This window comes from Populus trichocarpa, chromosome 7 (genome assembly GCF_000002775.5).
Source record: "Populus trichocarpa isolate Nisqually-1 chromosome 7, P.trichocarpa_v4.1, whole genome shotgun sequence".
Lineage (NCBI taxonomy): Eukaryota > Viridiplantae > Streptophyta > Magnoliopsida > Malpighiales > Salicaceae > Populus > Populus trichocarpa.
In genome coordinates, this window is record NC_037291.2 from 5,706,017 (window position 1) to 5,719,565 (window position 13,549).

General features: G+C 33.3%; 1 protein-coding gene across 1 annotated transcript; it reads left to right on the forward strand.

The window, feature by feature from the left end:
• The first annotated feature begins 5,353 nt into the window (after positions 1–5,353).
• Positions 5,354–13,260, forward strand: LOC18101110 (formin-like protein 6). The gene is made up of 4 exons (XM_006380554.3): positions 5,354–7,019; positions 7,105–7,304; positions 11,443–11,684; positions 11,867–13,260. Exons 1-4 carry the CDS (start codon positions 5,530–5,532, stop codon positions 12,659–12,661), a joined length of 2,727 nt encoding a protein of 908 aa, XP_006380616.3. The 5' UTR covers positions 5,354–5,529; the 3' UTR covers positions 12,662–13,260.
• Positions 13,261–13,549: the final 289 nt, after the last annotated feature.

A 13,549-nucleotide genomic window follows, 5' to 3' on the forward strand; every position in this document is an offset into this window, starting at 1 on the left:
AATGTGAAAACCAATTTAAAATGAACCAAATATTGAAAGATGAATTTTTTTAGATCATTTTTTAAAATTGGTTTTTTTTTTCAGTTTCTTCCTTCAACATTTGATTTATTAGGAATTGTTCTTTGTGATATTTTTTCACTTTTCTTATTATGAGGTTATCCCAAGCTTGTGCTAGGGTCGTGAGGCTAACGGGTTAACTCGAGTTGACTCAATTTTTTTTTGTTTTTTAATTAAATCTTTTCAATTTCATCCATCAACATTGAGTTGTTTATAATTGAGCTTTATAATTTTATTCAGTTGCTTTTGATGAGTTGCACAATTTTTTTTACACTGTCAATGTTTTTATCAGTTTATTTAATGTTGTTGTGTTTTTTTTATTTGTATTATTTAGATTACCCGAGCTTGTTAAACTCAGTTGAGTCAATGACAGGGATCTCGAATTTTTTTTTATGTTTTTTTAGGTTTGCATCACCATATCAACCTTTTTTTATGTTGAAAAAATTTTGGGCCAACTTTTAGCGTAGCGCACACCCTCTATTTATTACTCTCTAATCACTCTAAAAGCAAAAAATAAATGAATAAAAACAACTCTATGAACCCTAATCTATGTTTTCTAGCATGTTTAAAAAGAAACACCATCTTTATTTAACTCCTCCTATATAGAGAAACTTATTAACATCAAAATTAATTTTTTTTAATGATATTAATATGGTCATCCGAACACTTTCTCTTTCTTTAATTTTTTCTATGAACTTTGTCTCTCTTTTAAACATCTAGGAAGTAAAGCATGAAGAAACATTTTAGGAGTGTAACGTAAAAAGATAAAATAAAAAGGACAAAATAATCCATACATTGAAACTTGAGGGATAAAATTGAAGTCTCATGCACTAAAAACGAAATAGGGTTTCGATTTTTTTTTGTTAAAGCTATTCTTTATTATTTTAATTTTTTTTTATTATAACCTAAGACTGTATTTTGTATTCTTTGACACTTTATATATATTGGGCTTGGTTGTCGGTTTTCACAATAATTTTAATAATAGAAAGGATAACTTTGTCTTTGTGTTGCAGTCACCCATATTGTATGTCCACTCAAAAGAGTAAAGCTAGAGAAAGAAAAGATAAAAAGCTTGTGTAGTAGTGCGAGTGCGAGTGCGAGTGCGTGTGCGTGTGCGTCTCTCTAATAGTTAGAAAGAAAGAAAGGGTTGGTGGATCCATTTAAGCTAAGAAAAGAAAACATTTAACTTGCCACTCATGTCACTTTCGTCTAAAATTACTTGAATGGCCTTGCACTCATTCTAAAGTCTATTGCGTGTATAGTTGCGGTTGCTTATTAAAATATTTTTTATTTGAAAATATATTAAATTAATATATTTTTTTATTTTTTAAAAATTATTTTTGATATCAGTGCATCAAAATAATCTGAAAATATCAAAAAAATATTAATTTAAAATAAAAAAAATAAAATTTTTTTAATTTTTTTCTAAAATGTTTTTGCAACACAAAAACAAACCAGAACCCAAACTTCTCTTTTAATATCAATTCAGGGGAAAATAATTTTAAAGGGAAGGAGGTTTTGTTCATTTTTATTTTTATTTTTCTGGGTTTAAATCTTAAATTTATTTTTAAGGCTAATAATTTATTAAATCCACTCTATTGACGTGAGGGTTTCAGACTTTAAAATCACTTAAAAAAAATAAAATGATATCTGCAAACTAATATAAAAATATCTTTAAGAGTATTTAATTTCTTGCTATAACTTTATTAAAAAAACAATAATTCTCTAGATTTTATTCCAACATACAAGAACTATTGAAACAAGCAAACAAGAAGAATAAAAAGCATGGTTGGATCCGTTTGGGAACTAACTTGAAAATAGCCCTAACCCTCTTACATATGCCAGAACTAATTAACAAGTCTAAAAAGTACCCTCTGCTTTTTCCCCCTTTCGATCTCGAGAGAATAAATTTAATATCTTTTGGGTCCTTAAATAACTCTTTGCATCTCACTACAATATACACGAAGCTCATGCAGAATTTATGAAGAAGAAAAGAATCATAATGAAAATGATGACCGCACGCCTCCCCCCAAAGATTTGTGCTGTATTTGAATCGGTGAGAAAAAAATTAAAAAATTGATTAAACTGAAAAAAAATAATTGAAAAAACTGAACTGTAAAAAAAAAACTAGTTAAATCGATTAAAATTTTGAAAAAATCGACTGGTTCGGTTTGGTTTCGGTTTTATAAGCCTGAAACCGAAAAAACCAAACCGAACCCAAACCGAAAAAAACCGAGCTAAATCGGAAAAAAACCGAGCAAAACCGAAAAAACCAAGCCAAACCGGTTTGAACCGTTTTCGGTCTGGTTACTTTTTTTGATAAAAACCGAACTAAACCGAAAATGATCACCCCTGTTCGAACCCCATGAACAGATTTTAATTCGTTAAAAATATTATAATTAAGAAAAAGTCTGTTAATCTTACTCTCATCCAACATATTTTGTGATTGATATCATCTTCCTCCTTAAGATGTTGATCTAGAATTCCAATCTTAGGTTAAGCAACAAGAAATAATCTATTATGGTATAATTAACTACAATAAGTTTCATGAGGTATTATAAATCATAATAATAATAATTTAAAGGTTAATAGATATTACAAAATCTTTCATTTGTACCCAAAATAAATTGTCAAGAGTAATAGAAAACAAGAAAGCTTTAAAGAAAATAGTAATAAATAAATAATATAATATTTATTTGATCATGCGTGGATATCATTAATTACTTAATTAAAAAAACAAAAATTGATCAAGCATTGAGAGACATAATATTTATTTGTGTTGGAAAAAATAAAGAAAATAGTAATAAATAAATAATATAAACATGTCCTAGAAAACATGTATCATTACATTAAGTATAATCACACTAAATAATAATGAGTCATACTTATTACTCACTGCATCAGAAATATGTGTTATTGTGTGAGAATTTAGCTAAAGATGTTTTTATGATATAACCAAAAAAAAAGTTTTATTTTTCCAATTCCGCAATAAAGCTTTTCTTAGACCAATTTATTTTTTAATTAAAAATATTATTTGATCGTAATTTTTATTGGGCTATACATAAATGTTTATGTTATCAAATATATTGATAACTGCAGTTGTCTGAATCCTTCTCAATTGATCTTGTATATTTTTTTAAAAGATAAAATATATAATGATATTGGATAGGTGTTTGAGATTATGGTATAAAATATTTTTTAAAATAGCTTAAAAATATATTAATATATATATATATTTTTTATTTTTAATATTATTACATCAATTTTTTTTTAAAATCAATTTAATATTTTTTTCATACTAAAAACATTTTTTAAAAAAATCTAAAGAATAAAATAGAAGTCGTGCCAAATACCTGTAAGATGATATTTGATATTGTGGTAATTGTTGTTTTTGGTTTTGAAATATATTAAAATAATATTTTTTATAAAAAAATTATTTTTAAGATCCATATATTAAAACAATTTAAAATTATAAAAAAATATTTCAAGATTAAAATTAAAATTTAAAAAGTGCTTTTTAAATAAGAAACAAATATACTCAAAGTGATTACGCTAGACCAATCAAATGTTGGAAAGCACTAATCAGACCGCATTGTAGGGTCATGTGGTCATAACACGTAAAATTGATAAAGAAAGGCAGTGCAGAGGACACGTGGATTAACGGCACTAACGGAAAGGGAATACGTGATTGAGCGTCTGCCTGCTTCTGCCCTCGATCTCAGCGAAAGAAGAAAATATTATTAATTCACAAAAGAGGACTTCAACTTGGCCGTTGTGTAAAAAATCACCACTCCATGCCCATCTTCCTCATCATCTATTTTTATTTGGAAAAAAACAGACAGCAAAGTAGATTCTGCCTTGCCCAGGTTCCAATGCCATTCCTTCGTCCCAACAGTTCAAAATAAAAACAAATAAAAATTAAATTTTCAGTTAAAATGATAGGGGTTGAAAGTATCGTTGTAATTATTTTTTACTTGTAAATATATTAAAATTATATATATATATTTTTATTTTTTTAAAATATTTTGATATCAGTGTATGAAAATGATTGAAAATATCAAAAAAATATTAATTTAAAGAAAAACAAATTTGTGTTTTTTTAGAAACGCTTTTGAAATGAGAAACCAAACAAGGCCATGAAAAATTCACTTCATAAAAAAAATTTAAGTATTAAATAAGTAGATTTTATTGTTAAACTTCGGCCTTGTTAGAAAGTGGTTTTTTGAAAACTACTTTTTTAAACTTTTCTATGTTTATTTGTCATTAGAAAAATTAGCCAACAAAAAATACTTTTCAGTCAAAGGAAAATTTACCTTGATTTCCAGGAAAGTGCTTTCATTTTATTTTGGACGTAAAACACTTTCTAGAAGTTGTGAAAAATTTAGAAATATCATATTATTTGCTGATTATAACAAATTTGATTCTCAAACTTTGATTGCTATATATTTTGTTTTGAATTATTTTTTCAATATCACCTCTTAGAATTTGATTTTTATATTAACTTTGGTTTTTATTTTTGTGATTGTTATTTTCTTTTTTTTTTATTATTTTTTTAATTAAAATTTTTTATCTATCAAATTTGGTCCTCATTCTTTTGATTGTTACTTATTTGATTTGAAATAATTTATGAAATTGTACTTATTATTATTTTAATTTCATCATTTTTTAATTTTTTTATCTATTAGATTTGATCTTTATTATTTTGACTGTTATTTATTTTATTTGAGATAATTTATAAAATTAATTTTTTTTTATTTTCATTTTCATTCAACTTTTTAATTTATAATATTTGTTTTTTATTATTTTAATAACCTAGAAAGTTTATTTTTCTTAACATAACCAAATACTGGAAAATATTTTCCAACTTATTTTTCATAACCCTATCAAATATTAAAAAATAATTTACATTTTAAAAATTTACTTTTTAAAAAAATTATTTTCCACTAAACAACAAGAATTTCATCCATTCTAAATAAATTCTATCAGATTATCACGAAAGATTTACTTTACTTATTTATAAAATCAAATAATAATCCAGAATTACTCATGCTTGATACGATGTTGCTGTCAACCTGTTTTTTTAAACAATTTAGAAAATAAAACCCTACAAAAAATAAGAGAAATCTCTCACTTCAAATTATAAGACCAATAATTTTCCGAAAGGCACCGTAGAAAATGACATAAATATTATTAAGTTAAAAATATATATTAAAAAAGAAAAAAGTAACATGGTGACGTCAGCATCTGGAGCATCGAGATCTTGCAGCCAAAAGAAGCTTCCCTTGATACAATACAGGTGTACAATCTCTCACTTCAAACCTCTTTTTTTCTTTTTCTTTTTTGCTTTTCCACTGTCTCTCTCTCTGCACACAAAATTCTTGCAAAGACAAAAACCAAAGGCAAAGGGAGAGATGGATTTAGTGAAACAAAAAGAGTTGCAGAAGAAATAAGAGCAACCCAGAAAAATTCAACATGAAAGCTCATAACTTGAGCCTCATTTTGATTGTATTATCATCATTGACAACACCCGAAAGTGCAACCATAATTCAAGACTCTAACATCCAACGAAGAATTCTCCACCAGCCATTATACCCAGTCGCTTCTGCACCACCACCAGCCACCGACTCACAACCACCGCCACCGCCACCAGATAGCTCAGCTATTGCAAACCCAGACCAGCCCTTTTTCCCTGAAGTCCCAAATGGGCAAACCCCAGATCTTGGCCAGCCACCACCAGCATCAGCAGTCAACGGGACCATACCAATCCCAACAGCAACACAGCCAGCCAAGCCTGCTAAGAAAGTGGCAATTGCAATCTCAGTTGGGATTGTCACTTTAGGGATGCTGTCAGCTCTTGCATTCTTTTTGTACCGACACCGGGCTAAGCATCCAAGAGAATCTCAAAAGCTTGTCGGAGGCAATTCTCAAAGATTTGCAGATGAATCTAGAGTTCCCCCGTCAAGTTTCCTGTACATAGGAACTGTTGAACCAAGCAGGGCATCAGCTACTGAAGTAAATGGAACAACAACAACAACAAACGGAGCCAATACTTCACCTTATCATAGACTAAATTCAATCAAAAGATCTGATAATTATAGGCCTAGTCCTGATTTGCAGCCACTACCACCGCTACCTAAACCTCCTCCTCCTCCTCCTCAATACGAGAATGAGAATTTTCCATCCCCAACATCATCAATATCGGATGAGGAGAGTCTTGACACAGCTTTTTATACGCCACAGGGCTCCACAGTTAGCAATGACGATTCCTACTACACACCTGTTCTGGTGCGGCCTGCTAATGCTGCTAGGAATGATGTCCGTGTCCAAGCCACAACTTCTGTTCCGCACTCTAAAAGAACCTCTCCGAAATCAAGATTTTCTTCCATAACTTCACCAGAAATGAAGCATGTCATAATTCCTTCGATCAAGCAGCCATCATTAGCACCACCGCCGCCTCCACCACCACCGCCATTGCCGCATCAGGATAAAGTCCAGGTTCTTGAGTCAACAACTTCATATTTTTCTAAAAGGCCAAAATTTCCAGTCCCACCACCACCACCGAATATGGAACTTCTTCGATCCATATACAATCATCAGTCAAGTAAAATTCCACCTCCACCTCCACCTCCACCTCCACCTCCTCCGCCTCCGGCTCCGGCTCCACTGTCAACATCAAGAAAGATAGGATCTTTAGAAACAGCTAAAACATTGGTTGTTTCTTCGATGCCTGCAACAGTAATGGCGAAGCAAAAGCCCTCAGCTTCTAGTCCCAAAGCCATTTTGAAGACCGGAATAACAAAAACTACCGAGGAAGTTAATAAAGGAGCCAGTTCCTCAGAGAGGAATGATGCAGATGACAATGATGGAGAAAAGCCCAAGTTAAAGCCTCTGCATTGGGACAAAGTGCGGGCATCCTCAGACCGAGCCACAGTGTGGGATCAGCTTAAATCCAGCTCATTTCAGTAAGTGAAGTTTAGCAGTAATTCCCTTCACCAAATTATTCTTTTATAAAATTTACGATCATTTGGTCACTACGTTTCTTGTTAGATTAAATGAGGACATGATGGAGAGTCTTTTTGGCTGTAATTCTGCGAATTCGGTACCAAAAGAAGCTACAAGAAAATCGGTTCTGCCTCCTGCTGAGCATGAAAACAGAGTGTTGGATCCAAAGAAGTCGCAGAACATAGCGATACTGTTACGAGCACTGAACGTGACACGAGATGAAGTGTCTGAAGCTCTTTTGGATGGTATGCGATATTGTTCTTTTCTGTCTTTGATCATTTTCACAGCCTGATAAGAAGATAACGAAATGCTAATAAACAAAAAAAGAACCAAAATACTGATCTCTTGCTTTTTGCTCGAAACTAGTAATTTATGAGACCAGAAGAACTGAGGTAGGGAGAGCTCCACAAAACCAACAATAGATGCCCATATTGCTAAATATGGGCTACTGCATTTTGCTGACCTATGAACCTAATTTTTCATGCCGAAAGTCATGTGCTGCTATATTTTATTGCGCAGTCATTAGTATCACAGTGCCTGGTGCTAGAGTGAGCAGCTAGCCCATATTAGTATCACAGTGCAGGCATTTTCCTGACTGCTTCGGGAAGAAAAACATATTTTCATGTTTAGTTTTTTATTCATTTCAAAATTCTGACACATAAGCAGATTGTTATGAGCTTAGGGTGATTAAATGTATCTAGGTGTATGCCCAAAAGCTGAAAGAAAGGACTGGGTTGAATGCAGTAGTTATGGTTGAAGTGCTTAAATCGGAAGATACCATGATTGCAGCTGAAAGCAATGGAGTAGAAATTTAAGCAGTGTTACACACACCACATACATCATTATGTTAGTTGTCCTAAAAAATAATTGCTACCAAAAAAAAAAAGAAGGAAAGAAAAGGGAAAACTTTAGAAAAGAAACTCGTGAAAGACCTAGAAACATGCATTATAGGCAAGTCCCAAGAGGTTGTTGGATCGAAAAACACCAAGTTAACTTTTCGTAAGAGGAAGGAAAGTGACATGTAGCAAGCTTTTGTTGGTTTCCTGTTAGTTTTTCCAGGAAAAGTAGAGAAACTTCTGAGGAAAATACTTTAAAGACTAATTAAGAGGGAACACCTTATGTTTAAACTGTTCTACAAACTCGCCTCACAGAGTCCCTCCCTCGAATCTCACCTATGTTGTAAATTGCTTCCATTATTTCTTCCCTTTCCTCTCAATTCTGAACCAAAAACAAGGAAAGAAGTCCTGAAACTTGATTTTGTCTCTCCCTTTTCTCCTCACCAAACTCTATGTTAGGCTCTAAGCTTCCGACACCTTATTTCCAGTCATCACCCATGGACATTACATGGAAATCTCAAGCACTTTCCTCATCAGAACTAGGTGAGACTTCGGCAACTGTGTAGTTCTGAAGAGAATGTATTAAATGTTAATCACTAGTTGGAAGCTAGAATAGGTAAATATTTCCAAGTAATACTGCCCAAAGACCTCCATTACAGCACCAGAAGAAATACAATATGCTTCTTTAGATGTTTTAACACATGCTGCCACTTTAGAATTGGTAACTTTGATGACTTCCCAAAATTCTGTCGTAAATACACTTGAGCTAGATATCAGCTTAGCCATTACATTTTGTTGTGCAAAGCCCAAGCAAACCATATAATAACACAAAATAAAAGGGACACACAAATTTGATGTGGTTCGGCAAAGCCTACTCCACAAAACTTCACTATCAAATATTGAGGATTGCAACCACTGATCAAGCACGCACTCAAAATATCAAAACCCAAATGACAACCAAGAAATCACTCACAACAAAATACCACACTAATACTTTTGGCTATTGCACTATTTCTTTTGTTGCCACCACACACCATCAATATTGGAGGCATGCATAAACTAGCCACTACACATGCTATTTATACTAGCAACAAGGTCCTTCAATAGAAGAAGAATTCTTCTTTCATTAAGAAAAATATCAAGTCCGACTCCAACAGGGAAAGTCTTTTCCTAAATAGAATATGTCAAGATATTTCATTCTTGTTTAGGACACCACACCATGCAATTACCAATCTAACAAACCAAATCACCAATTTAAACCACAGCTCAACAATCTCCACCTTGGCTTTAATTGTGACAAATCATCGATCTTGTTTTCGTGAAGTATGCAACTCCTCTCTTCTTCACCTACACTTGTTTTTATCTTGCATATTTCTTCGAATGAAAATCTTCTTTACAACTATCTATCAAAATAAAACTAACTCTCTTCTTGGATGCAACTGAACAATGCATTTCATTTACTTCACTACACGCTTCATTGCATGCTCCACCTTGAACTGCAGTTCCTATCAACTTATACAAATCATTACACATCAATTTTCCTTTTGTCATTGCCAAAGAACCGCGACTAACTCTCGTAACTCCACCTTCAACAAAATGCTTATAACCACGTGAGTCAAGTATTTCAAATGAAATCAAATTCTTTTAAAGATTTGGCATGTGCCTAATGTCATCAAATGTATTCATTAGACCATCATGCATCTTTTTTTACAAGTATTTCAAATGAAATCAAATTCTTTTAAAGATTTGGCATGTGCCTAATGTCATCAAATGTATTCATTATATACCATCATGCATCTTTTTTTTTCACTTTACCAATTCCAACAACTTCTACTTCATGATTATCCACCAACGCAATGGATTCTCCACCATAAATTTCTTAACTACTAAAACAATCCTTAGTAGCACGAAACATGAAAAGAGTAAGCAAAGTCTAAAATCCATGAATCCTTCAACGAATCCTTACCTTGAGGAGATCATCATCATGTACTTCACCAACCGCAGTAGAAGCTACATCTACATGCTCCTCACAACTCTTCTTCTTCTTTTCCTTAAATTCTTTTAGATCACTCTTCAACCTCCTACAATAAAATTGGATATGACCTTTCCTATGATAGTAATAATACTCCTTATTACTATAATCCACTCTTGGTTTTGATCTTGATCTTGACTTAATTCTATCACAATTAGTTCTTCGTAATGTATTTTCATCACCATGATCAAAGTTCATCACACAAGCTCTACCTTTGTTGCCACTACTAAGCTTTTTAAATATCTTACTATTTAATAGCATAGCAGTGATATCCTCCACATTAGTCGTCTCTTTCCCAACCAACAATGTTGTCATCAAATCATCATAAGATTTTGGAAGAGATGCTAATAATATCACGGCTAGATCCTCCCCATCAATCTTCACATCAATTATACAATCAATTTATTAAATTTATTCAAGTGATCTAGAATATTCATGCCTTCATTCATCTTCAATCTATATAATTCCTTCCTCAGATCAATACAAATTATGAGTGGTCTCGACACTTGGATCTTCTTCACATCAAACGGCCCCACCTTAAATTTTGCGCTCGTCATCTTCAATTGTTTTGCACAAATCTTCAATCAATCTCGAACTAGGTACTAGTTGTTGTGCAAAATCCAAGCAAACCAAATAATAACACAAAGTAAAAGGGACACAAAAATTTGACTTGGTTCGGCAAACCCTACTCCACAAAACTTCACTATCAAATATTAGGGATTAGAACCACTAATCAAGCACACACTTAAATAGCTCACTACCGAAAACCTGAACTCCAATAAATCACTTGCAACAAAATACCACTCTAATTCTTTTGGTTAAAAGGTTTTGGCTGCTGTACTAATTCTTTGGTTTTCACACGCCATCAATATTGGAGGCACGTGTAAACTAGCCACTTCACAAGCTATTTATACTAGCAACAAGGTCCTTCATTAGGAGAAGAATTCTTCTTTCATTAAGAAAAATACTTCAAGTCCAACTCCAACAAGGAAAGTCTTTACCTAAACAGAATATGTCAACACATTCAATTCTTGTTTAGGACACCGCACCATGTAATTACCAATCTAACCTAAACCAACTCACTAATTTAAGCCACAACTCAACATATTTTCCATGTAGAATTATAGATAACAAAATAACAAGAAGTAATGCTTGTGAATAGTCTTCTAATACAAGCCTCATGGTTTCACATGACAAATTTGCATAAATATGAATGCATCAATAGACAAATAAAGTGTGTATTTTGCCATCGAAAGACACATAATAGTGAATGTCCTATTATGCAAGTTGCACCTTCAATCTTTCCCTTCTATAACTTGCATGTGGACACCAAAAAATTGAGACCCAGGGTATTTTTCAAAAATAAATATGAAAGGTTGGAAGATTGTTCGTCATTGATATCAGGAAGATCACATACCATCATATGCATGTTCTGTACTTGTATCAACTTTCCTTGTTATATATTGAGTTCAGTTTGCTAACGTTATAAATGAGATACATGTTTGGGTGTAACAGGCAACCCAGAAAGCTTGGGTGCGGAGCTTTTGGAAACTCTAGTAAAGATGGCCCCAACCAAGGAGGAAGAAATAAAACTTCGAGAGTACAGTGGTGACATCTCCAAACTGGGATCTGCAGAACAATTTCTCAAGACAGTACTTGATATCCCATTTGCTTTTAAAAGAGTTGAGGCGATGCTATACAGAGCCAATTTTGATACAGAAGTTAAATATTTGAGGAAATCTTTTCAAACCCTAGAGGTATGCATACTGGCCAAGCTTACTGCCGAACTCACTCTGTTTTTTAATCTAAGATCATTTAAATTATTTTGGCTGAAAGGTTGCTGCTAATGAGGTTCACTGTATTTTCTAATGTAAAATCTTTTAAATTCTGTGTACACTAACTCCTAGGAACTTAATCCTGACATCTTCCTATCTACCAGGCAGCAAGTAAGGAATTGAAGAATAGCCGGTTATTCCTCAAACTCCTTGAAGCTGTTCTCAGGACAGGGAACCGGATGAATGTTGGCACAAATCGTGGTGATGCTAAAGCATTTAAGCTTGATACACTCTTAAAACTTGTAGATATAAAAGGAACTGATGGGAAAACAACATTACTCCACTTTGTGGTCCAGGAAATTATTAGATCTGAAGGCACAAGTACCGATTCTACAAATGAGAAATTGCAAGACAGTACACTCTCCAAAATGAAGGAGGATGATTTTGGGAAACAAGGATTGCAGGTTGTGACAGGACTGAGTAGAGATCTCAGCAATGTAAGAAAGGCAGCTGGAATGGACTCTGATGTATTAAGTAGCTATGTTTCAAAACTCGCAATGGGGCTCGAGAAAGTCAGATTGGTTTTGCAGTATGACAAGCCGGATATGCAGGGGAAATTCTTTCACTCAATGAAGCTGTTTCTAAGAGGCGCTGATGAGGAAATTAGCAGGATTAAGTCTGATGAAAGGAAGGCTTTGTCACTGGTGAAAGAGGTCACAGATTATTTCCATGGGGATACAGCTAAGGAGGAAGCTCACCCGTTCAGAATTTTCGTGATAGTAAGAGATTTCCTAAATGTATTGGATCATGTCTGCAAGGAAGTAGGGAAAATGCAGGACAGAACAATGGTGGGCTCAGCTAGATCCTTTCGGATATCAGCGACAGCTTCACTACCGGTTCTCAACAGATTTAATGTTAGACAAGATAGAAGTTCAGATGAGGAAAGCTCCTCTCCTTAAAACCATGTCCATAAAATTTTTACGAAGATGATCAAACTACCTGATAGTTTTTACGGTTACAGACTCCTTTTCAATTGAAGCAACAGCACGGAATATCTAGTCTTTTTTTCCCATTACAAGCGAGGGAGTGAAACGACGGAAAAGAATGAACAAGTCAGAAATTCTTTCATTGTCATGCAAATCGGGTGTCAGAGGGAGAAGAACCTTTTAGCTTGCAAGAGAGAGGAGATTCATATCGCATAAGAAATTGTTGACGTCCAGTGACCACAGACTGGCTATTTTCCTACGTCAAGAAGAGAAAAATGCCAGATTATTTGGAAGGTTTTCTTTGCCCAGTGGGGATTTGATGAGATAATTGGGACGCAACAACAATGACAATGACAGGCTTGTGTTTTTCCACTGCAGTAGAGTTGCCATAGATAAAATAGGAATCTATTCATTTAGATGATGAGATTCTAGCAATGCATTTTCATGAAAGTATAATGTTTTTTTATATTTATATATATTACAAGCAGCGATGTGTTACACTCCACATTTGTTTGATACTATATGATTAACTAATAAATAGTTATAACTAGCAGATTTCCTGTGCTAGCTAATTGTTGTCTTAAGCCAACAGATAGCCTTGCAGGCATATTCTTCTACGCATAGCAAAACCAAGGAAAAAGAAAAGGAGTTTAAAAGAGAAACATTCCAAACTTGTTGAATGAGTATCTGGAATAGAAGCTTAACGATCACCTAGCCTCATGGGTAGACCTAGAAATTCTAGCTTGGGGAGCCAAGATATATATATATACGAGCATATGCTTGGAAAGCTAGCCATTCACTGTATTTAAGTACTCTAGCCAACTCAGAAATATTTTAAACCAAGAAATTTAAAATCGACCA